The sequence below is a fragment of the Ammodytes marinus genome, assembly GCF_949987685.1.
Source record: "Ammodytes marinus genome assembly, chromosome: 11".
In the NCBI taxonomy this organism is placed as follows: domain Eukaryota; kingdom Metazoa; phylum Chordata; class Actinopteri; order Uranoscopiformes; family Ammodytidae; genus Ammodytes; species Ammodytes marinus.
The window spans coordinates 17280947-17305937 of record NC_137215.1 but is presented as its reverse complement, the minus strand read 5'-3'; the positions used below and the strand labels follow the sequence as shown (position 1 = coordinate 17305937).

Sequence of the window (24991 nt, the reverse complement as noted above, 5' to 3'; positions counted from 1 at the left end):
ACTACTACTACTGAGAGGAATTGAGTTTGAGAAAATGCATGTATAACTTTCCATTTCCCTTTTAATTGCATCCATTTGCGTCCTTGTTTCACATGCAGTACTGTATGTCACTGGTTGCAGAAAGTCTGGTTGCTACAGTGATGGGAAACAAAACATGGTGTGGTCAAGAGCATGAAGGAGAGAGTGATGCAATTTTAGTCTCAAGGAAATTACAACCTTCTTTTGAGCCACTGTTGCTTGTGGTCTGAAAAACATCACTGCCTTTCTACACTTTCATTTAAAGCCATGAATACAAAAATAGCATTGCTCTCAAGCAAAAGAGTAAGCTAAAACGAATAGCGATTAAATGCTGACTGCTTCAAAATGAATGTGAGGAGATTTGAATTGATGACCCATCAGAAAGGAACACTGCTTTTTCTTCATTTGTCTCGATTATCAGTTGCCACAAAATATATCACAACCCAATAGTCTGCATAACAGCTGTGGCTTTTACAAAGCAAAATTATACTTGTCCAACGAAAGCCTTTCATAATGAGCAATATATTCACAGGATGCCTTTTCTTTTTTCTCTCTCTCTTCCTCAGATGAAAGGGACAGGGTGCAGAAGAAGACATTTACAAAATGGATAAATCAGCATCTGCTAAAGGTAAGAGGCAATGTGTGATATTTTGCAATTTTCCCCTCTTTCTATTATGACAAATGTTCTAATTCTAATTCTTGCATTGGCAGCAATAATAATGACCACTCTTCGTGTTGGGTTCTAACGTGCTAACATTCCTACGCAGATATTATTAAAGTTTGTTTAGCTTGTCAGCTGTAGGAACAGGATAAGTTGTTGGAAATTAATGATACACTTTAGCAGACCGACGAGCACTGTCATGTCTCATTTTTATAGTTAAAGGTCTATGCACCAGTGGTACATTAACCACTGATATCGCATATCACACTGATTTCAGTTATGTAAGGCATGAACAGCGTAGTTTCTGCTGTGGTTGCTGGAACCTGTTTAACTTGAGTTTGATGGTAATATTTAGCATTTTTATTTCACGTTTGACAGCCAGATTTCAGAAGACCTCACAAAGTGGTCGATGAGAAATCAAGAGGTGCTGAGTAATTGTTGGGGTTCTGCTCTGCTGACCCAATAACACAAGGGTGCAGGTCTATTTTGGCTCCACAGCTGTGGCTGCTATCTGGGATTACAGCGCTGAAAGCCTTGTGTGAAAGCAGGTCAACGGGCAGCGGGGCTGATTCCAGAGGCGTGGTATTTAGAACAGGAAGGAGAGATGGGCCCGTTGGAAGGAGAAAGCCTCAAACCAGGGGGTCGTCAAGTGCATCGCTCAAGTGCTTAGACAAGGTGTCACAATGATGTCCTGTTCAAGTATAGTTTGAGTTTTTTGGCTGAGGATAGAAATAAAGTGTGAAGTAAAACAGGTTTTTCTAAAACTAGGCTTAAACTGAAACTTGGCACCAAGGTGATTGAATGCCATGAGGAGGAAACATCAAAGCTAAGCCTAATGGTTCCGGTTATAATCCTCAAAGATCTGATTATGGTTCAATGACTGTGGTCAAATATTTCCAATGAACACCGTTTTGATTACATTTGCAGTGGTTGTATGACTACAGTATATTTATTATAATGACAAGATATCCTTGAATAGTTGCGTATTAACAATATGATTATTTGCAGTTTGATCAGATTTTGCTTTCTTCCTCCTGTCTGTAGGTACGGAAACATATAAATGACCTGTACGAAGACTTACGAGATGGACATAACCTGATATCACTGCTGGAGGTCTTGTCTGGAGACACATTGGTGAGTAAAGGTTTTTTTTTCTGTTATCTTTTTACTGGTCCCATGTCTTACAGAGAAACTGAGAAGAAAACTACCTTACAAAACACTGCCAATGTTTCGCTACTCGTGGAATTTGGGGGAGTTTCGTGATTCTCGTGACGATCCTTCGATTTTGAGTGGTTAGAGACATTTCCATTGAGATAAGTCTTGATAAGAAATCAAACAAAAATATTGTCAGAATACACTAGCAAGAAAAGTGAGAAATCCATTCCATTACAGTACAGAAATATGTCACACCTTTTGCGTGAGTGACTCATTTGCCCTTCCTCCGTCTCACTTATGTAACTGATGGTAGGAGGAAATCCTGGGATTTGATGGTCTGTAATACGATCTGACGGAATTTGCATCCACCTAAACCCACTCATGTGAAAAGCTATTTTTCATGTGAATTGTATGCAGGTTTCAAACACATCAAAAGACAATCTTGTTTATTTTATTTTTTGTTTCTCTTTCCTCTTCCATCCTGATATATGCATGAAACTGACTGATGTGCTCATCTTTGTGATTAGTTCGGCTTTGGTTCTTGATATAAGTGATTCAAAATAGGATAAATCATTATGCGTTGCTTGACATGTTATTTTGGATACCGTGAGGGATGCGGCATTTTGTGCAACATTAGTGGTACTTAAGTAGCAACACACTTGAGTGAGACAAGCTAGCAAGCAGGTAAACTCTGGTAAGAGTTTCTAGCAAGTTCCTAGCAGCCTTTCATCATTAACAATGTTTAACTTGCTAACTAGCCTTTTTTAACGCACTAACTGCCAACGGCCACATTACTCTTGTGAGAACAACAATTTATTATATCACACGGTTTAAATACAACATAACAAGGCAAAAGAAGACAAATACAAATATCAGAACATTTGTGAAATGACAGATATAGAGCTAACAATGAAATAAAACAATTATTAGATAGAAACAGACAAGTGTCTAATTCAACACCCAGATATTTTGTCATGTGACCTGCTCAACTGATATCCCATCTTTAGACTTGGTCTATGTCTATGCATGGGTTATCTTTGACTTATGTAAGTGAACCATGGAACAAATTTGATGTAAAGGCCTATATAAGTACATTGGCATATTTATCAACATATGGCAAATAAGTTATAAACATTGAAAATGAAGGGGGGGGGATGGCTTGTAATGTAGATGTAGATTAGTGAGCAGACCCGGTTCGAATCCAACCTGTGGTCAGTTGCATGTCTCTGCCCCATTTCGTCTCTGTCTTTGTGCCCTATAAATAAAGCATTGAAAATGCAGAAATAAAAATATTTATAAGAACAACAACAACAAAAAAAAACATTGAAAATTAAAGTGGAACTACCTTAATGAACACCACACAAGGCACAATGTTTTTTTGCCGTCATTTGTATGTAAAATCCTTCCTGTAAATCCTGTAAAACCAGCTCTCTGCTAATGATGACTGTGTTCTGAACCCTTTGACCTTTTGACCCTCAGGAGGAGTCAGGCACTGCTGCACTTCTGTGCATAAGATTATCTTCTCATTGATCTTATTGAGAATGGCCTTTTCCAAATATCAAAGTTAGGGGCAAACATAATGGCACGTGACGTGACCCATTGCCAGCCATTGCGTTGGCAATGTTCCTGTAAAATGTCATGGTGATGGAGTAATATTACATCATCAAGTGTTTTTGTTTTGAGTGCAGGAAGCTGTGATTTTATACCGTAGTGATGAAAAACAACTAGCCAAGTGTACTTGTACTGTGTTAATCCAGGTTTCCAATGAATCACTTTAGAGCTGAACCAAAATGTAAAATATATATATATATATATATATATATATATATATATATATATATATATATATATATATATATATATGTAATAAGTAAATACAGTAAAAATAGCTTTTTGAGGGACCACCTATTTTACAAACTGCAATGCACTGCCACGTATAAATGGAGTTACTTTGAAATATTGTTAGCAAACAATGTCCGAATCAAATGTTATTTTAACCAAATAAGCAACTTTTGAGGATTTCCGGTCTATAAGGCTTTAGATTATGAATAGTTCAGTGTGTATACAGTACGTCTGTAATCCATCACATACAGAGCACATCACCGCACAGTGTATGTTGCTGTAGAACTTGGCCTTAGACAGTAGTGACTGAAGTGCTGCTTGTCATTCAGCAAGCTATTTACAGTACCATTTCATTTCTCTGTTAACATAACTGTCTCCGCTGTAACTAACTTTCATCCTATACTATTCTTCTGTTTACATCCTTTGTTCTTTCCTCCTTTTTTTCTGTTCTCCACTCTTTAATTGCCTTTTCTGTCCATTGTCTAATTTCCTTTTTGATTTGGCCGCCATGTGTGTCCATGTCTTCCTTTCTTCCCCCATGTGTTGCCTTTTCGGTGATAAGCCAAGGGAGCGTGATTTTCTGAAGACTTTGCGGTTGGTGAGTGGGACAGAAGCATGCGCAGTTGAGCAGCATGGAGACACGGTGGATGATGATAAGGGGGTACGTGTGGCCCACCCCCCCTTCCACCTCACCCCCCTTTTTAACCAACTAATTCAGAGCGTGTTGTGGCCAGCTAACAGGAGTGTAGAAAAAAAAATCCCACTGTATGACATTTTTCCTATCACAGTCTTGCACAATTGCTTTAGCAAGGTATTGTAGTTATTCTACATGCTGGTAGAACCTTGTTCCCCTTTGCCAATTTTCCTTTATCTGTGATTTATTTAGTGACGTTATGTTTCACAATTTCACTTCTTCTGGAAATCAGGAAATAATGTCAAAATCTTAGTTTTCTTGACCAGATGATACTGATAATGAAGAAAAATGTGCAGGCGACCTAAAGACCCAGGCATCTTCATGCTGAAATGTTCTCTTTCAAAATGCTTGTGAGATAAAAATGTGTATTACGAGACATTTGGCACACGGACCTTGACATTAAAAAGACACAATCACTTCTAAAATAAATTGTCCGTAAAGCTTGGGTCTTTAGGTCCATTTCACTAGCTTTGCCCATCATTTAGCCATTCAGTTACAGCGCTCCGAACCTGCGTGAGCGTCGGGACATTTTTCATCTGCTGCTTTTGGGTATTCTGCTTATTTGAAGCCTCATACAGGCTTCATTCATAAGTGAATTATATTTACTGTATGAATGCCTTTTGGTGACCAGTTTATGAAAATGTTGTCACTTTGCCATTGAGATGAGTGGGATTCTTCTCTCAGTTATTGTCAACAAAGAAATGCGGCTGACCGCAGCACGAGTCAGTTGCTGCTGCATCCCGGCTTCAATGCATTTTCCATTTCATTACCTCATGCTGTGGCCCCGACCGTCCGAGAGCATTTGCCAAAAGAGATTGGATACTTGCTTGAAGAAAACAGCAATCTGACATAATTTTTTAAAAATGCACATTTTGCCAAATGTATTAATGTGTTTTTATGTACTTTCTATTAACTTCTAGAGTGTGTTAGTTAGCAGGTTTACATGGTCTGTTACATTACATGTTAAGCACAGATTTATGGGATGAAAATGGTGGAAAATGTTCTGTATATGCACACATATAGAGTGGGCCTGCACAAATGGCTACTCTTGTTGTGGGTACACTTGTGTGCGTGTGTCCTCTTGAGTCTTTACCTCACCAGATCAGCGGGTAAGAAACCTGGAAGCATGTCCTGTGTCTCCTCCATGTTACTAATCATTTTTCTGAATTTGTCACCTTTAGTTGAGATGAACCTTATTACTGTACATTACCTCTTACCTCTTTATGTCTACAGCCTCGGGAGAGAGGGAGGATGCGCTTCCACAGACTCCAGAATGTACAAATTGCACTGGATTATTTAAAGAGGCGGCAGGTAGGGATCAGTCAAAGCACTCTGGCACACTCTTGTTCTGTCACATTTGCGATTTGAGCACTGTCTGGGATACATTTGAGAATAAACATTTCAAAGTTCAGACCGATAGATTACGTTACAGAAAAACAACATTGCGGTTAAGATTCAAATCTTGTCATACATTGATGTGATAGGTCCTTTCATGGATTCATAGCAGTTTCAAACTGAATATAAAGGTGGTTAAAGAGCTGAGTGGCAGAAAGCTGTGGGAAAACATTAAGAGACTACTCCATAATGATCACTGTCTCTGGTTTTACTATTTCTAGGTATGTGTTTAAGTAAAATGAAAATGTTTGTTTAATTATTTCGACTACTGACAACATTTTTCCCTACTTCCAAATAAAGAATATTGTAATTTTGAGCATTTCCATCAATAGATGTAGAAATGGCTATTCAAGAAAAATTATGAGTGGTCTTGTAATGTGTTCCTTAGCTGAATATATCAGTTCATATGTTTAGGTACATTTTATTGTGTGGCAGGCATATGCATTGAACTGGGAATGCATGCTCAGATGTGATCACCTAGAGGCGGCCTATTCGCCAATATCACACACTGTTGTGATATTTTCACCTTTCAAGAATTTAGTTGTCACAGCATAGTAATAGCAGCAAATCAAGGAGGTCTGACCACAAATCCCATCAGTGGGGTTTACGAGAGCTGTGATTGTCCTCCCCTCCCCCCACCATAGCGGGGATGCCATGAAGAACGTAGCTGGGTTGAGCCGTAGCCAGATGTGACGTCAGTCTCCAGACAAAGGATTCATAGATGGTCTCAAATGAGTTGTTCTATTGTTTTAGCAGCGGCACATAATGTACAAATCCATGCATCCTCTGTGGTCATTAAATGTAAAAAACTATCCCACTCTCTTAAATCTCGCCCTGTAGTTTATTGATTACAATCATTACAGATGATCCGGCTGGCACCGGGGAGAATAAATGAGCTGCTCCTGGATTATGGCTTCATTAGAACTAGAGCGTGCATTACTCTGCTCCTGTGATTCATGTTTATTGTAAATCCATTCAATACACACATTTTTTTATTCTGATATGGGACAGATAAAGCAGTCCAAGCAGGTTTATATCATTTCAATTTTAGCAAGCCTTCCATTCTCTCTGTCCCTTCACAGCCGAGTGATTATGGTAATAGTGATTCCTGATGTTATACAATGACTATCCTGCCACCTTGTGGTGCTTGTTAAATTACAAAAATAGACAAAACACAGCTTTGCTCAAATCTTTTTTTGCTTCAAACCCACAAAATGTAAGGGTATTGCCACAACTTAGACACTTTTGAGCGGGGTTTGAACACTTCTATTATGCAATGTATTAATCAAGTGTTTCTTGTCAACAGGTCAAACTTGTAAATATCAGGAATGACGACATCACAGACGGCAACCCAAAACTGACCCTGGGGTTGATCTGGACCATAATTCTGCACTTTCAGGTCAGTGTTCTGCATCTTACGGTTTGGTAAATATAATGCTCTTAAACTAAGTAATCTATATCTTATATATCACAGGTAGTGGATTATTACTTTCTTTCATCTCCTTGTATTACATATAACTGATGAATTCACTCTGATAAGGGCTGTTTCAAATTTCAAATTTGTATGTAAAATGCTGCTACTCAATGTTGTTTTGATGCAGATGATTACCAAGGGACCATTGTCTTTTTAGAGACTGAAGATATACAGCACCGGAAAAAAATAAGAGACCAGTCTAGATTTTTCTTAAATCTTTATCTCTACATTACTTATTGAAAATGCTCTAAATGACAATATTTTTATCGTGAATTTGGTAGAAATCTTGTCAGTAGTTTATATTACAAAATCTGTTAATTTTACTCAAACATATGCCTGTAAAGAGTAAAATAAGAGACACTGAAAATGTGGAGTGGTCTCTTCATTTTTTCCGGAGCTGTATATTTTTCAAGATTAATTTTGGAGACAGAGATGAAATGGGGTAGAGAGGGGAATTACATGCAGAGAACGACCCAGGCCGGATTTGAACCCGGGTCTGCTGCACAGTTGTTTAAGTGCAACGGAAATGCTGGCCATGTGTTGCGGGTGAGCTATGCAATATATTGTCTAATGCCCTTCAGATTGATGCTTTTAGAATGAGTTCCAACCAATATTTGAATGTTGTGATGTTTTTACTTTTGACCACAAGGTGTCAAAGCTGTGCAGAGTAGACCATGCTGAATGTTGTAATTGCTGTTTTTTACTCACTGAATGAAGATGACAGTGTTTACCTGGTGCTCTCTAGTTAATGCTTGATTTAGCTCGAGATGTAACTTGCCAAGTCAACATCAGGTAGCTCCTTGCAGCCAAACATTTCTTGGTTTCCACGAAATTGTAAACAGTTTAAACTGTGTTTTATACTGGGAGGGAAATGGCTTGAAAGTGGCTTTGTTTTGTTTGTGCCATTAATGGAAATCAAACCAGGTCCTCGATAAGTGTATAGTTTTTTTGCTGGACAAAATAATTTGTAGCTATTTTTTATTAACTGTTTGACAATTTTGAGCAATTCATTGCAGCCAAGCATTAGTGTGGGGTTACCATTGTTCATTTATGATGGTTTTTGAGATGTTATGTGCTCCAGGCTGTAGTATGAAGTATATTTTTCTCCCTGAATGTCCTTAAAAAATGTTCCCTCTGAGAATACCTCATCATATCGTTGCTGGAGTGACACAAATCATGTCTGTGTGTGCATGCCAGGAGGGTGCAGGTGTCTTTCAAAGTATCGACACTTATCTATCCAAAATCCAAGAGCATGCAGAGACTTCGTACCTTTACTACTTCCCACCCACCCACACTCTCTCTTTCTCCCCTCTTCTCCCTTCTTTCTGTATGTCTTGCACGTAGGATTATTAATAACTTTGGCACACGCACCATGACTCAGTTGTCGGGTTGAGAGAGGAACATTGCAGTAGCCTTTCATATTTGCCGCATTGGTTTGGGTGGAAGCGAGTGAATAAATCGTTTTAGAACAAGAAGGAATCTGTGTGACTCATGCCTGTAATGAATTAAGGAGGGGAAAAAGTAGCGAATATAATATTGCCGGACTCACAACACGCTGACAGGTAGCGTGGGGGGACGATGCCAACACCTGCTGCTGTCAGTCTCACGCAAGCCCTTGAGCAATTGATTCAGCAGAGATTGGGCCTGTTTCTTCTTGAGTTGAAAAGGATAGCGGCGGGGCACTTCATTAGAAAATGTAGCGCTTCAGCTTCATAGCACACACACCTTTAGGTTGTATAAGCTCGGCTAATAGAAGATTGACATGTATGAACCCAACATTGTTTTTATATTACATGCTTTTATAAATGCTTTGCCTAAATCATCTGCTCCTGTATAAGGGCCATGGCTTTGTTTTGAAGATGTACTATATGTGCTTTTTTCTTATCGCTGCAGGCTATTTCTTTTAAAATGAACTTACTGCTTCTTTCTGAACTGAATGTACTGATGGGGTTTGTGTCGCGTTATTTTAACCCTTGACCTACTAGCTGGTTTACACAGTTGTGATGTTGGAGTTCTGTTAAGCTGTCTCCAACTCTCTCCATTGGCGTCTGTACAGATAAGAAGTTGATTTCATTTTCACAAAGCTGCCTTTTCACCTGGGACATGGGAGTGAAATTCAGCAGGCAACAAGGCACCAGCATGATAATGCGCTGTTCTCATCTGTTTCTATGCTTGTTTGTCTTGTCTGACTGTTTCGCCCTGATTGATTGTCTGTGTCTCAGTGTAATGTTTATTTTGCATGACTCATCTCTTTCATTCATTCACTGATATAAAACATTGTAATTGGAAAAAAGCATTGCATCAGGTAGGGCCATATACTGTACATCATAATAATTGGCATAAAGGAACATCATTTTAATAAACTTCAACATATACAGTACATTCATTATCTAATACCAGTATCTGATATTTTGGCTGGCCACAATCAGCTGTCAAAGTAATCAGTACACTGTAGTTTGAACTGTGTCAGTTGTCAGGTGACTTTGACCTTCAGGGACAACTTCATTGGCGTTCTCAGTGGCCCACTGTTATTTTTAGTTGAGCTGTGTGGTGGCATTGCATTCCCTCTTTTACAAACATCTCAGTTCTCTTTTTACCATTCAAGAAAGGCATTGGTAGATTCCTCCACAGTGGGCCTGTGTCACACATTGTCAGACAGTGTTATTTCTACAGTTGCTGCAATGGTTTTATACAGTGAATCACTTCCCGGTCAGAGCATTTCATGTCCCTCTTGTGAACTGCAGTGGTAGTGATCCGTTCAGATAATAGTGTTTGTTTAAACCATTGGACATAAGCCCCACCTCTGCCTCTGCCATTGTACGTGGCTTGATTAATAGACAAAGTGAAAGCACTTTGTTGTCCAGCTCGGATTTGCTTCTGCCTCCCTGACTGGCCTGGACTCGGTTTGGTTCGTGCGTCCAAACTTGCTGAGTCAAAGTTTCTCACAGCATAATAGGTGGCCATAAGCCGGCATCCACTGGCAGTTTAAACCTTGTCCTCCTTCAACCCTCATTACATACACAAATATTAGGAAACCTAAGAGAGGTGGCTGTGACGTGCACATGTTTACTGTGTAGACGAAGCAGAATAGCCGGCCCCGGAAACAGGTCTGTCAACTCAGTCCTTTTCATTCAGGCCCAGCTGGGAGATCTAAGCACGTGGGGCCGTGTCTGTGAGTGTGCATTTATGGTGTTTGTGTGGGATTAGCAAAGCCAGGGAAATGTTTCAAAGGTCAGACAGGATTCCAGTGTCAGAGGAGAGACCCGTGAGAGAGCACGCCAGCAAGAGGGAAATGCGGTGAGAGAGAGAAAGAGAGAGAGAAAGAGAGAGAGAAGTTTAGGCCAGTTCTCAGCTGGGAGTCCCTGCGAGTCAAAGAGGGAAAAAGTCGACTCCGCTCTGAGTGGAGCAATCTGGCTGCCGGGTTGTCTGTATTTGCGCATTGTGTGCTGTTTGCACAGCGTATAAAATGGATTTCTCTCAATGGGATAGTGGCTCTTCAGACAAACCGGACCTCACTGGATACTTTGCTTGAGAACAGCTCACTGCTGGGAGTTTAACACTGTAAATGGATAAGAGACTGTAAGACTTTTTCAGCCATGGGAAACAACGTCTGTGGCTGCGTTCGAGGCCCTAAAGAGGAATGTTATGTTGACCCCAAGAAAGCTCCGCTGAGCCCCGGATCTAAAGAGCTCAAGGGTCGCCGCTACTTTCAAAGGAAGAAGAGGAAATCGCAGGACTTCCAACCTGGTGGATCTATCAGGAGTGCTGTGAGTGAAGCCATCGCCAGTGAGGCCATATGCAGTGGTGCAAAACCTCAAGATGGCCCAGATGGGAACCCAGAGGACTCCCACGCAGAGCACGATAAACCATCCCAGGTGGAGAAGCACCTTTCCAGGCAAGAAAGCATCAGCCGAGGTGTCTATGTTGGAGAGGTACCATTTATAATCCTGAGAGATCCCTGTAATAATCAACCTATTGGCAAGAGGTTAGCTTACGGGTCGGGAAGGTTGGCCACAGAGCAGAGCGACGGCGAGAGAAGCCGGAGCACTGTCGAGGGGAAGCTTCGTTGTGTTAGCACAACCGCAAGAGGGGTCTCCGCTAAGGATGGTCTGCTCGCAAAGAAACTCCTGCAGCGCCAGTTAAGGAGGGCTATAAGCTTCGGAGCAGTGGAGCACATGCTGCGGACTCTAAGGGGTAATGACAGAGCTGGCAGTGAGGAAACGTTTGCCAAGATTATATGGGGCTCTCAAGCGCACAGGAGGAGGAGACGGAGAGCCTACACCTGCTCTGGTTACGTAGGAAGTCTTCCAGCTCCTGCCAAATGTATTTCCACCCAACACGAGGTAAACTTAGTATGTGTTCTTTTTGAGCTATTAATGATGGGTTTGATCAGGGAATAATGTATAATGTATTCCATATCGTATGGCTGGTGTGAATATAATGAAAGTTAAAGGTGGAGTCAGTCTTTGTGCGCAAAAAATAAATCTGGTTCTGTAAACAAACACTTTTGTTTACCTTCCCCTTTGTTGACATACCTGTTTACAGAGCCTAGGCTGTGTATTAACCCAGATTTTTTTTCCAGCGCGTACACAGTACAGAAAGGTAGCGAATTTGAGGAGATATTCACATTTTGACAAAAAGGGATTTTGACCACAAGCGTTGTCCAGAATTGCTGACTCCACCTTTAAGCCCATGGGTAAAATACATTATATGCTGAAATAAACCAATGGCAGTTCATTTTGTTGAACAAATGTTGTCATTTTCTTAATGTTATGCTCCAATCAGCATGGTCTATTTCTTTAGAGCCTTATTTCATCATTTTAGTGTCTTTCTGTCTGTGTTCACAGTCATTCTTGGACAAACTGTAACTCTCAAAATCAAATGTCATAGAATGTATTTACACCCAAAGGCATCATCTGTACAGAAGGCTATGTCAAAAGTATTTGGCTGCTTAATTTCATTTACCTGAATCAATACTTGAGTATAATGTTCATGAGTATGTTATAATTATTGTATAATTACTTGAAAATAAAAGTAGTTATTTTATTACCTCAGAATGAGCGTTTCATATCTACATTGGAGCGGGGCACTCTGCCATGTAGTATTGTCGTGGATTTCTTTAAAAAAAGAAATATTCTGAACATGAATTTTGTCTTATTGTATTATAATTATCTAATAACACTGATGTCATTGGAACCGTTGGTTATGTTTTATATGACAGTGATTACATGAGGTCATTAGAAGGTTGTGAAAGTTAATGGTATTTATTGGAAAATGCGGCCATCTTCCATTGGTTCCGTTTAGAGTTGCTCTTTGTCCACTCTTATTGGTTGTACATTAATGGCTGCTAGAGTTTGTATGGAAACTGTATAATCGGCAGATTTAATAATGTGTCAGTTATTGTCAGCATTTTACGGGCGATAGAAGAGGGTCAGCGTGCTGTTGTTAAGGACTTTGTACAGTATCATTGTGCCAACAGTCATTCCTTCTTTGATTGTGTTCATAGCAAGGCACACGTCCTTATTTTCTTTCATAGAAAAATGACTCGAAACAGACTCAATTGTCTTGTCAAAGTGTCCAGTAAAGTGTCCAGCTCTTAAACATTTAGGCTGAGGCTATGCTGGCTTGTCCAGATTGCCCTTTGCTCAGCGTGCGTAGAGACAAAGTTGTTGTTTTAGGGTCCCAAATGGACAGACTAGAAGGATCAAATCAACCTTTGTCACGGTGGTCGTAGACCTGTTCAACCTGTCATTGCTTTTCTTAACTGGACTGTAGAAATGCTCCAGACGTTTGAAGTGTATTTATAATCTGGTGAAGGTGGGATTTCTTGGGGGATTCTTCCTCTATCTTTAGGATGATGTTATGTGTTTCTGTGCTAATCTTATCTGAGCTGCAGTGTGTCTGCCAAAGATAGATTGATTGATTGATTGATTGATTGATTGATTGATTGATTGATTGATTGATTGATTGATTGATTGATTGATTGACTGACTGAGTGCTACAATCTTTAAATTTGTGATACAAGCATGAAACGTGGCATGAGCAGTCTCCATGGGTGTCCTGACAAGAAAATTGTCCGAGACAATGAAGTGAAAAAATGTATTTATGAAAAAACCAACCCAACACATTTCTATGAGAACATTTTTATCTTGACATTTCAAATGTCTCGGACAATTCTCTTGTCAAGTGACCCATGGAGACTGCTCATGCCCATTTTCAAGCTTGTATCATCAACTTAAAGATTCTGACGAAAAGAAGCACTTAGCCACTCCACTATCTGTGTTTCTCTGCTTCCTAACTTTTGTTAAAACCATGTTTTGACGCAACATTTTCTGTGATGTGGAACCAATTAGTTTCACCATGAACTTTCAACTGAATCATTGACTTTCCCTTGGTGTTTCCATAATCAATGTTGTTTGTAATGCTTGTTATAGGAAAACTAATTCTGAATCACTACTACTACTGATTGTGGTGTAAACTGTACATAGAAACTCTTTTTCTGATGTCAATAATATCCCTGACACCTCACCAACAGCACTGTGTGAGTCAACCAGTGAAGTGGCACTGTTTCTTTGGGGTCATCTTGATCTTCAGTGTAATATATTGTTAAACTATTGAGTCTCACGCTTCTGACCTGCTCACTTTTTTCATGTTTCAAGTATGAACAGAGCTATTAAGAAGCCAGATAAGGAAAATTTGACAGAATGTGCCTTTCATTCACACTTGACTTGAGTCATATCCAATATGATATTAAGTACATATTTCTAAAGGTATTGACCCAATGCGGCAGTATTTCGTTAGGGTGTAGTTTGTGCATTTTCTTACATTTGATTGCATTACATGTCATGGTGTTGAGATAGGTGTAAAACTTGCAGTGTCATGCTTTTGAATTTTGTGACAGATCTCAGAGATCCACGTGACTGGGGAGTCCGAGGACATGACGGCCAAGGAGAGGCTGCTGCTCTGGTCCAGGCAGATGACAGAGGGCTACGTAGGCGTACAATGTAATAACTTCACGACCTCCTGGAGGGATGGGAGATTATTTAACGCCATCATTCATAAATACAGGTACTGTTTACACCGAAGGAACTGCATGGGATTTTGCTGAACAGTACAGCTTTATAAGGCATAAACAGGGCGTTCAGTCATTGTCTGTCCACTTTCTTCTGTTCTTGTAGTTGGTATACATTGTTTTTTTCTTGCATTACTGGTGTCTCCTTCTCTCTATTGCAGGCCAGACATGGTCGACATGAGCCGTGTCTCAGCACAGACCAACAGATCTAACTTAGAGCAAGCGTTTGGTGTAGCTGAACAGCTGGGTGTGGCCAGACTGCTGGACCCCGAGGGTAAGATCCAAATGTCAATGGTTGGTTGCACGAAAGATTCCCACTATTTTGAACACTTTTATGCTATGAATCGTGTTGAGTGAATTCACTTGGTTTTTATTGGGCTTTAATTCTGTTAGTGTGCATTGCATTTGTGACCCTTGTTTTTTTAATATTCCCCTTCTCAGACGTGGACGTTCACTCTCCCGATGAGAAGTCGGTCATCACATACGTCTCAACACTGTACGATTCCTTCCCCAAAGTACCTGACGGTGTCGATGGAATCAGTCCCAATGTAAGTGGATGGCACCGCGGTCCGCCCAGTGACGCAGCCCAATCCCAATGCTGACGAGTGCTGTCTTGCCGATGACACTGTTTTCTTTCCAACAGGATGTTGATATCAAATGGGTGGAGTACCAGAACATGATCAAATACCTCAGCCAGTGGATCAAACACAATGTGGCCATTATGTCAGATAGATCATTCCCCAACAACCCTGTCGAACTCAAGGTATTATGACAAGATTTTAAACATTATCAGCTGTTTGGTTGTACCCGCATATTTTTTGAGTAAGGTAAAGGATAATTACCTGCATTAAATAGCCCACATGCAGCATCTATCTACTGCAACAGAGACTTAAAGTGATATTAATGGATTTGAGGGAGCAGCGGCATCCATTTGCTGCAGGAAGTCGATAGCTTTTAACAGTGAAGGCACTTTAATGCCGGGGAGATTATTGACGTTTGCTTAAAGATCCTGGTTAATATCTGTTCTGCTGCTGTGTGGTACATGTTTAGAAAAAAACCTTTTTATTGAAATCTCTGCTTCTTTTTACAGGCACTTTATACACAGTATCTGCAGTTTAAAGAACACGAAATCCCACTGAAAGAGAACGAGAAGACGAAAATCCAAACCCTTTATAAACAGCTTGAGGTACGTGACTGTAAAACAGTCGGGGGGCATGTTGATTTGATCACACATTACAGCGCTTGTAGTCCTATATATTGTAGTGATGTCGAGCATGTGTTTTTTTTCCGCATATCTAACAGATGTGGATCGAGTTTGGACGTATTCAGTTACCCCAGGGTCACCATCCCAATGACGTGGAGAAGGAATGGGGTAAATTAATTGTTGCCATGCTGGAGAGAGAGAAGAGCCTAAGGCCTGAGGTGGAGAGGTATGTGCACTGAGCGTCTTATTGCTTTATCTTGTCTGGCCCCACATATTTGGATTTAATGTACAATCGTTATAGTCCTTATTAACACATATTATGGGTTACTGTCGAACAACCAAAAGTCACTATCACTATGTAGTTTCAGGGGAAGGGGATTTGTTTATATGTGCAGAGCCTGCAGTCAGTTTACAAAACAGATTTACTCTACATGTAATTCTTAGTTCTGAATAATAAATCAAACTGATTTGAGGCACCTGGAACCAAACGTAAGAATGGAATATGTTTCTAAACAAAACTGTGGGCCCAGTTGACGTAAACAACAGTGAAACAGTTACTCTTAAAGTGGTTACGAGGAACTTTGGCGGCTGGCGGCCTCTTTGGACAAAATCGGTAGTATTTTTACGACGCCAGCTGTCGTAAAGCTGTTTTCTAGCGTGTGCAGGCCGGTGTGAGTGTCAAATGATTAGGACACGATATAGTGCATGTCCGTGTTGAAAGTGTGAGGGCACGGAATCTTTCGGCTCCGTGAGAGTGTTTAGTGACACAGCATCAACTAATTCCAGTCAGTGCCACACACACCTGATTGCAATGAGTTGATGCAGTGTCACTAACCACTCACAGAGCTAAAAGATTCCGGAGGGATAGGCTACTCAAATCGCGTTGCTGCGCTACACTGAAATCTGCGACCAATATGAATATCTGACCATAGAGCCTGCATGCGCAAGCCGAAAATAGGACTGGGTGTGCGACCAGAACAAAGGCATTAATAAAACTATATAAAAACTGCTTTCTTTGCACTGAGGAAAAATGAGGCTGTTTTTAAAGATATTTAAAAGTTCCTGGTAGCCGCTTTAAGGTAGCTGTCCAACTTCAAAAAGTGTTCAAAAGATATCATTTTCCTGTGAGGAAGTTTGTTCATTCAGTTATGAGAATATACCTTAAACAATTTCCCTTCTCTGACACACCCAAAGTTACATATTGCATCTTTAGATACCAGTATTTAAGATACATGTGGCTGATGTTTGAAGACAACATTTGTGGAATTATACAGTGAAAAGCTTTTCATACAGCTTGTAGATAACGGAGCAAATATGCTACATGAGTCAGCATAACTTTTTCTGAGGCTTAGTGCAGGGAGAGTGCTCCAGCATCACATTGCAAGCCCACCAATGTCTTTACTGAAACCCAACACTGAGCGTCATGGTGAATGTCAGAGTTTGATTTACCTTATTAAAGTAGAAATCCCCTCACTCGATCACTGCACACTATGACATGACAAGATTTCTATCAACATATCTTTGAGCTGTTGTGTGTGTATTTCATGTTCAGATGTACTGCAGCCAAAGTACATTGTCTGCATTGGATTAGGTGTAATTTTGTTCCACTTTAAAGGAGGGTCGAGTGATTTGCAAAACAAATGAATCTTGCATCATAAAATGCTGGGGGGAAAAAAGAGGTGCTTTTGTGTATTAAGCAAACAGTATGTGGTTACTTTAAACACAAAGGCAGAAACTCACAAATGCATGCTCCAGTTGAGATATTTCCTGATTCATTACTAAGCGACTGCTTTCATATGGCAAGCACTGTCAGGTTTTGACCTTTATCTGGTAATCCGGTTCCATCATTGTATTTATTTGCTCTTCTCTGTGGAATCCCAAATGTCTTTCTGACTTGGAGATCCTCTGTTGAAAATAGTGAAGAGAAGTTAACATCTCCATTCAGGCCTCCATGGTCTATAAACAAAGCATATTTACAGCATCAATGTTGGGTGTGGTAGAAACAGCCATAACCGCAGTTTGGGAGCGCTTTAATACAGTCTCAGCTTGTACAACGGTGTACTGTCTCAACTTGCTGTTTAATTTATATGCCCTAAAGGCAGCACATTATTTAAGCGGGGAGGGGCGGGTTTAGTGAACATGCTCCTCACCTGGCTGTAGGGATATAAATACGAGCAGGTTGAAAGCGGCTCCATCAGATCGGTGTGCGAATGTTCGCAGTCAAACTGTCAGGGTTAGGTCTAGTCTGGGATCCTTTCAGAGGAGGAAAGATGTAGCAGTGATTGTTTGAGAGGTCCGGTACAGCAGTAGGAATTTACAATATATAAAAAGTAAGATGGCGTACTTGAGTGGAACTTCGTCCCTTAGCAACAGCAGCTTTGCCAGTTATGCCTCCAACGACACCATCATCACTGAGCCGTTGCAAATGAACAGCTCCGTCTTTCTCAATAACAATATTAACTTTGGATCCAGGTGAGGCTGCAGTGGGCTCGGCTTCTGTTTTTTTTTTTTTTTTTTTGTGATTCCGACTGTAAGCTAACAATATCATCTTTTTGTTTTTTTCGCAGGCTTGAGATGCTGCAGCAGATTGCCAACAGGGTCCAGCGTGACTGTGTCAACGGAGAGGACAAGCTGGCGTTTGCGAGAACTGCCCTGCAGTCTGTGAGTTTTGTGCAGTCACTCTTTAACTCGATGTAAATTGTGTTAAAATTGAACTCTGAATATTCTTTGTCTTGAGTTTTGAGACTCTCTTTTTTCCCATCTCGGCTAAGGACGCAAAACGTCTGGAGTCTGGTATTCAGTTCCTAAATGAAGCCGAGATCGCTGGCTACCTTTTGGAGTGTGAGAATATCCTCAGACAACAAGTGGTGGACATCCAGATTCTCCTGGATGGGAAATTCCCCTTTGCAGATCAACTTGTCCAAAGGTAAAAAAGAAAAAAATACGCTCTTGCAAAAATAGTAACCAAATATTCTCATACAATAAGACGTCTCATATGGAATCCTGTTTGACCGCAGGGTATCAAAACTGCGCGACGAGCTTCTGGCCCTGAGAGCCGAGTGTTCGTCTGTGTACAGCAGAGGTCGGACTCTGACCACGGAACAAACCAAACTGATGATTTCTGGCATCTCGCAAAGTCTGAACTTCTCTCAGAGCATGAACGCGGGCCTGACGCCAGCCCTCACTCCTGCACTCACTCCAGGGGGGTTAGGCACCCCCGGGTCCACATTCACCTCTAGCCTTACCCCGGGCATGACCCCATCCTTCAGCCTCCTGCAGCCTGACTCAGTACAGACATACATGGACCCCGGCAGCCTCAGGCATATGAAACACATGCAGATCCGCAAGCCCTTAATGAAATCCTCTATGGCCGATCCCAACATGACAGACGAGGAGGTCAACATGAACTTTGTCCAGGACCTCCTGAACTGGGTGGAAGATATGCAGGTGAATACTCACTACCAGTTTAGTGTATGATGTCCCGTAGCTTTCAATGTTATGGATAAGATGTTTGAATCTGTTTTTCTTAACTGTTTTTATAGATGCAACTCGATCGTTCAGAGTGGGGATCTGATTTGCCAAGCGTGGAAACACATTTAGAGAACCACAAAAGCGTCCACAGGGCCATCGAAGAATTTCAAATGAGTCTTAAAGAGGCCAAACTGAGTGAGGTAAGTGTTCTGTAGTTTCTCTCTTTCTTGCTGATTTTAGTGGAAACATCATCAATCCTATCTATAACCAACATTTGAAATTGTGCTCTCTCTCTCTCTCTCTCTCTCTCTCTCTCTCTCTCTCTCTCTCTCTGTCTCTCTCTCTCTCTGTCTGAATTCAATTGAAGTATCTGCAGAGGAAAATGAATGAAATCTAAATATGTTTTTCTTTTACCTCAGATTCAGATGACCATGCCCCTGAAAATAAGTTACTCGGACAAACTGAACAAACTAGAGAAGCAGTACGAAAGGCTATTGGTAAGTGAGCACAAAAGAAATAAATGTAAAATGTGTCTGTGTTTGTCTGCTTGTTTGTGGTCTGACTTCACGAATGCCTGTTCTTTTCAGAGCTGTTCGAGGGAGCGGCAGAGCCACCTGGAGAACCTGCAGGACTTTGTGTCCCGGGCGACTCAGGAGCTCATCTGGCTGAACGAGAAGGAGGAAGAGGAGGTCGCTTTTGACTGGAGCGATCGCAACAGCAATGTCTCCAAGAAAAGAGACTACCATGCTGTAGGTCCCCTTTTTAAAATGTGTTTAAACACTCTTGAATGAACTGTAACTATATTTGTGAAATCTTCCATGCAGAGGCAAGGGCTTGTTCAGACAGTTCTTTTGATTGTGTAGGTTTGGCTGCATTACAGCGTCATTCATTCAACACAAACATACTCTCAGTGAAGGCATGTGTTTGTATTGCCCTGGATGTGTTGTTGATATGGTCATGTGTTATACAGGTGTGTCCTTTGCCCCGGCTTGACTCCATAAATACTCATCATAATGTTTTTGACACAGGACCTGATGAGGGAGCTCGATGACAGGGAGGAATCGATCAAGTCCGTACAGGACAAGGCAGAACGCCTAATGCTCAAGAACCACCCAGCAAGGCCCACTATTGAAGTAAGCCCTGCATTTTTGCATTTTTTTTTACTTTCCTGTAGACTCAGCTCTGCAATCAGCACGACAATTACATTCAAATGTGTGTAAAGGCAGTGGTGTCTCCACCCTGCGTGCGGCTCCCAAAATGATTGAACGATTATGAAGTATTATCTTGTAATTTTCCAGCTATTAAACTTTTTATTTGTTTTTCTTCCTTCCAGGCATACAGGGCTGCCATGCAAACGCAGTGGAGCTGGATTTTACAGCTCTGCTCGTGCGTAGAGCAGCACCTCAAGGAGAACGCTGTTTATTTTGAGGTGAGCTGCTGCCAATTTTTTAGTCAACACAGCGAGGCGCATTTGACCTGTCACATCTAATTTCTCCTATTTTCGACCTCCCCCTGTGCAGTTTTTCAGCGATGCCAAAGAGTCCATGGACTACCTTAAGAGCCTGCAAGATGCCATTCAAAGAAAATACAGCTGTGATCGAACAAGCAGCTTACACAGAATGGAGGATCTCACCCAGGAGTCCATGGTGAGATGATGGACATTATAGTTTTTTTGTGTGTGCATGTTCACTTATTTCATTTAGAAATAAAATAAATGAAGGACTTATTTTTGTACGGTTTGTCCCTAGGATGAGAAAGAGGAGCTTCTTCAATACCGTAGCACTGTAGCCGGGTTAGTGGGCAGGGCCAAGAATATTGTGCAGCTCAAGCCCAGGAACCCTGACAACCCTGTGAGGTCCTCCATCCCCGTCAAAGCCATCTGTGATTATCGTCAGATAGAGGTACATGGTGGTCTTCTACGCCATAAACACCACATTTTATCCCAGTTTGTATTCATTTTTGTGTTAAATCTATGCTTTGGCTTCCATCACAACTCTTTCAGATCACCATTTATAAGGACGATGAGTGCGTGTTGGCCAATAACTCTCATCGGGGCAAGTGGAAAGTCATCAACCCAGCAGGGAATGAGGCCATGGTTCCCTCTGTGTGTTTCACTGTGCCTCCTCCCAACAAAGAGGCTGCTGATATGGCCACAAGGTGAGATGCTGCAAATGCTAGGATCCATTTTGTGTCTGAAATAGCTTTTCCTTCAAATAAAGTTACTTCTTGAGTTCACCTGACTGAATCCTTAAGCTGTGGTGACCTCACATTGGTGGGATAAAGTATTTATGTCTCTTGTTTTTCCTGCAGAACTGAGCAGTTATACCAGAATGTCCTGGCGCTGTGGCACCACTCCCACATCAACATGAAGAGTGTGGTGTCGTGGCACTATCTAATGAGTGATATACGAGCCATCCGCAACTGGAATGTGGCCTCGGTATGTTTGAATTATTATGTTTTCTCTTTTTTTAACTTTCTTTTTGCTACACCAGTAGTATAAAAGTGTTTCATAAAGGTGGAGTCAGCGATTCTGGAAAATGCTTGTTGTCAATATCAGTGAAAATCTCCTCACAATCCTCTACCTGTCCGTACTGTGTGTGCGCGCTGAACCCCCCTCCCCCCCTCCCCCCAACTGTTAATACATATTTTAGGCTTTGTAAACTTGCATGCTGCCATCTACGCAGGGGCCCTCTTTATTCACATGCCCTTAGTTTATTTAACAGTTTACTGAGCCATGGCTGTGTATTAACACTTGATTGGTTTTCAGTCCAAATATAGTACGGACAGGTTTCGGATCATGAGATATTCACTCATTTAGATAAAAGGTGATTTTGACATCAAGCATCCTCGAGAATGGCTGACTCCACCTTTTAATTCTAAATGTATTTGTCTACTCGCCGCAGATAAAGACCATGTTACAAGGCGAGCATCAGCAAGTCCTGAGCAACCTGCAGTCCCACTTCGACGAGTTCCGGGAGGACAGCGAGGAGTCTGAGGTTTTCACATTGGCAGACTGTTCCCAGCTAGAGAGAGACGTTGCTGCCTGCAAGGAGTACTACCAGGAACTACTCCGATCTGCAGAAAGAGGCAAGGCTTCATATCCCTCCATTAGAACTCCCAACAAAGGAGCTTCTGGTGTACATTGAACATGGAAACACATGGCTCTTTAAGCCTTTTAAGCTTTAAGCTAATGCCTTTTGGAATTATGTTTTTTTTTTTTTTTTTTTTTACTTAACTCAGCAGAAAAGATATGGTTGGATTTAACGTGGATGTGAATGTGTAGTTAGGGATTTTAAACAGAGCAGATTATTTGTTGTGTTATGTTGTGATGTAACATCGGTCTGTGTAACAACTATGTGTGTATACACAGTCCTCTACACATATGCCCTCCTCTTTCAAAATAACTTTTCATTTTATTCAAACCGTTTTCATAATGTGTGCCAAACTTCATCATAGCGGTGCAAAAAGTGCCATTGATTTGACTGCATGGCAACATATCCTACTTACTGGGATAATGATGCCACCTAGAGGTGCACTTGTGTGCTGCAAGTTAATGTGTGATACTAAATGTGGGTTTCTTCCCCCTTTGTGTTATCATGTAGTAGAGCCTAATCAAATAGTTTTGATTTTCAAATGGAAGCAAACTTCTGCATTGACTGTGTTTAACAAACATACCGTGACTATTTGTGCTAACAATATTTTGTTCTGGTTAACAGAGGAACATGAGGAATCAGTGTACAATCATTACATCTCAGAAATACGCAACTTCCGGATGCATCTGGAGGCCCATGAAGAACACCTGATCAGGCAGCTCCGCACACCTCTGGAGAGAGACGACCTGGAGCAGAGTCTGCAGCGCATCACAGAACATGAGGTACACAACGGGGGTCAATAATCATCTCGCATACTCAGAAAGAACTGTTACTGTTCATTTATTTATCATTTTCGACTTGCCGCTTTGCAGACTAAGACAGCAGAGCTCAATCAATTGAAGGAGGACCTGGACGTTATGAAGGAGAAGTGTGAGGTGTTCCTCAGACAGGCTGCAGGTTCTCCTTCTATGCCAACACTTTCCTCCGAACTCAACGTCCTTGTTCAGAGCATGAGCCAAGTGCACTCCATGTCCTCCATTTACATGGACAAGTAAGACACTTTATTCTTTTTAGTAAAGTAGTCATGTAGATATTTAGACACTAGATGGACGTTTGCATTAAAAATACAGCAATTTAAAACACATTCTCTTTGTTTCGCAGACTAAAAACAGTGAGCTTAGTGGTGAGGCACAGCCAGAGTGCAGAGGCGCTAGTAAAGGCCTATGAATCCAAACTATATGAGGAAGATGCTATGAACTCAAACGTCAAGTCCATTGGGAGAGTCGTTTCAACACTCAAGGTGATAAACTATCCGGTTGGACATTTCACCAAACAATGGCCCTATTTTTAGTTCATTGTCTGTAATCCTTTTCCTCCTTCTGACCACAGGAATGGCGAACAGAAATTGATGAGAAGCAGGAGGTGTTCCATGACATGGAGGATGAGCTGCAGAAGGCACGAGTCATCAGTGACCGCATGTTTAAGGCCCACAACGAGCGTGACTTTGACCTGGACTGGCACAAGGAGAAAGCAGATCAGCTGACTGAGAGATGGCAGAACATCCACGGTCAGATTGACAGCAGGTCAGTGTTGATTCATTCTAACAGGACTTTATTTTTCTATTATTTTTGTGTGCAAGTATTATATAAGTAAGTGTCGTTTGTTGACGTATCTCATTCAATTTCAGGCTGCGGGACCTGGATGGTATCAGCACGTCCTTGAAACACTACAGAGACACTTACTGTAGTCTTGATGAATGGGTTGGAGAATTGGAAGCAGCACAGCTCAAGGCCCAAGAAATCAAACCTGAAGATAGCAAGGCACTGGCTGAGCTGTTGAACAAACAGAAGGTAGGAATTCACTTCTTCACAATAAAATAAAGACAGGCTATAGATGTATAAATATATAACTGAAATGTAAATGTTTTTCAGGTCCTTGTTGCTGAAGTTGAACAAAAACAGAGCGGAATTGACGAGTGTCAGAAGTACTCAGAGCAGTATTCATCTGCCATTAAGGTAAGAAAAAAAGTTGCTGATTTCTGATCTATCTATGAATTAACGGTTGAAGTGATGATCTACACGGAAAATTGCTGTAATTGAGAATGAAACAACCCTGTAGACTTCAACAATACACAATACATCTCTTTTTAGGATTATGAACTTCAGCTGATGACCTTCAGAGCGATGGTTGATTCCCAACACAAATCCCCTCTCAAGAAACGAAAGATGCAGAGCTGCTCTGATGCCATTCAGCAGGAGGTAATAACAACGATTTATCTTTTTTTAGGGTAGAAAATGTGTGCTCTGTGTAGAGTATATCTTGGTGGCTCACTACTTGTTTTTCTTTGTTTAATTTCACACAGTATATGGATCTCCGAACACGCTACACTGCTCTTGTGACTCTCATGACACAGTATTTGAAGTTTGCCAGCGAAACACTGAGGAGAACTGAAGACGAGGAGGTGAGAAGTTTATTGATGATATTTAAATTCTTCCTGAAATGCTTTCTGCATTTACAGTGACTTATGCAGCACAATTTTGACTTTGGGGGCTACGTGGATGCTTGAATGTATAATACCAGTTTAGCTTTGCCTTTTTATCTTTGCATGATTCTTAGTTCTACTGTTTTGCATCAACATATGTCACTACCTCACGAAGAAGTAATGCATTTTAAAATATTGTTACAAAAACCTTGAAGTACTTTTACTCCTCTGTATCAGCCTTGCGTTCTTGACTTCCTGCAAAGGTCCACCATATCTACAATAGTATATGGTTTGCTCCTCATGTCATGAGTGAAGATATTTGCTTCATTGCGCAAAAGAAGCAAAGGAAATGGGCAAATGCAGTGCATGTCTGCATGTTCAGCAACTCCTCATTGCCGGTGAAGGTGACTTTCTGGGAGGATTTCCTTATT

The 24991-nt window shown here is 41.1% G+C and overlaps 1 protein-coding gene across 6 annotated transcripts in view; it reads left to right on the top strand.

Moving 5' to 3' along the window:
- dst (dystonin) overlaps positions 1 to 24991 on the top strand; it is a 102423-nt gene that overhangs the window by 14243 nt on the left and 63189 nt on the right. For 4 of the 6 annotated variants that reach the window (XM_080036486.1, XM_080036484.1, XM_080036485.1 and 1 more), the window contains exons 2-32: positions 585 to 646; positions 1724 to 1813; positions 5604 to 5681; positions 7072 to 7164; positions 14141 to 14307; positions 14473 to 14585; positions 14753 to 14859; positions 14955 to 15074; positions 15402 to 15497; positions 15614 to 15741; positions 18083 to 18176; positions 18287 to 18441; positions 18533 to 18962; positions 19058 to 19186; positions 19406 to 19483; positions 19574 to 19735; positions 20015 to 20119; positions 20320 to 20415; positions 20507 to 20632; positions 20735 to 20887; positions 20989 to 21143; positions 21297 to 21423; positions 21890 to 22073; positions 22703 to 22860; positions 22951 to 23129; positions 23240 to 23378; positions 23468 to 23661; positions 23766 to 23928; positions 24010 to 24093; positions 24229 to 24336; positions 24441 to 24539. In XM_080036486.1, coding sequence (XP_079892612.1) covers positions 585 to 646; positions 1724 to 1813; positions 5604 to 5681; positions 7072 to 7164; positions 14141 to 14307; positions 14473 to 14585; positions 14753 to 14859; positions 14955 to 15074; positions 15402 to 15497; positions 15614 to 15741; positions 18083 to 18176; positions 18287 to 18441; positions 18533 to 18962; positions 19058 to 19186; positions 19406 to 19483; positions 19574 to 19735; positions 20015 to 20119; positions 20320 to 20415; positions 20507 to 20632; positions 20735 to 20887; positions 20989 to 21143; positions 21297 to 21423; positions 21890 to 22073; positions 22703 to 22860; positions 22951 to 23129; positions 23240 to 23378; positions 23468 to 23661; positions 23766 to 23928; positions 24010 to 24093; positions 24229 to 24336; positions 24441 to 24539 — 4172 coding nt within the window. Of the gene's footprint in view, positions 1 to 584; positions 647 to 1723; positions 1814 to 5603; positions 5682 to 7071; positions 7165 to 11470; positions 11583 to 14140; positions 14308 to 14472; positions 14586 to 14752; positions 14860 to 14954; positions 15075 to 15401; positions 15498 to 15613; positions 15742 to 17729; positions 17988 to 18082; positions 18177 to 18286; positions 18442 to 18532; positions 18963 to 19057; positions 19187 to 19405; positions 19484 to 19573; positions 19736 to 20014; positions 20120 to 20319; positions 20416 to 20506; positions 20633 to 20734; positions 20888 to 20988; positions 21144 to 21296; positions 21424 to 21889; positions 22074 to 22702; positions 22861 to 22950; positions 23130 to 23239; positions 23379 to 23467; positions 23662 to 23765; positions 23929 to 24009; positions 24094 to 24228; positions 24337 to 24440; positions 24540 to 24991 lie in introns of those variants that run through there. The other 2 variants (XM_080036487.1, XM_080036488.1) reach the window with 2 other exon arrangements.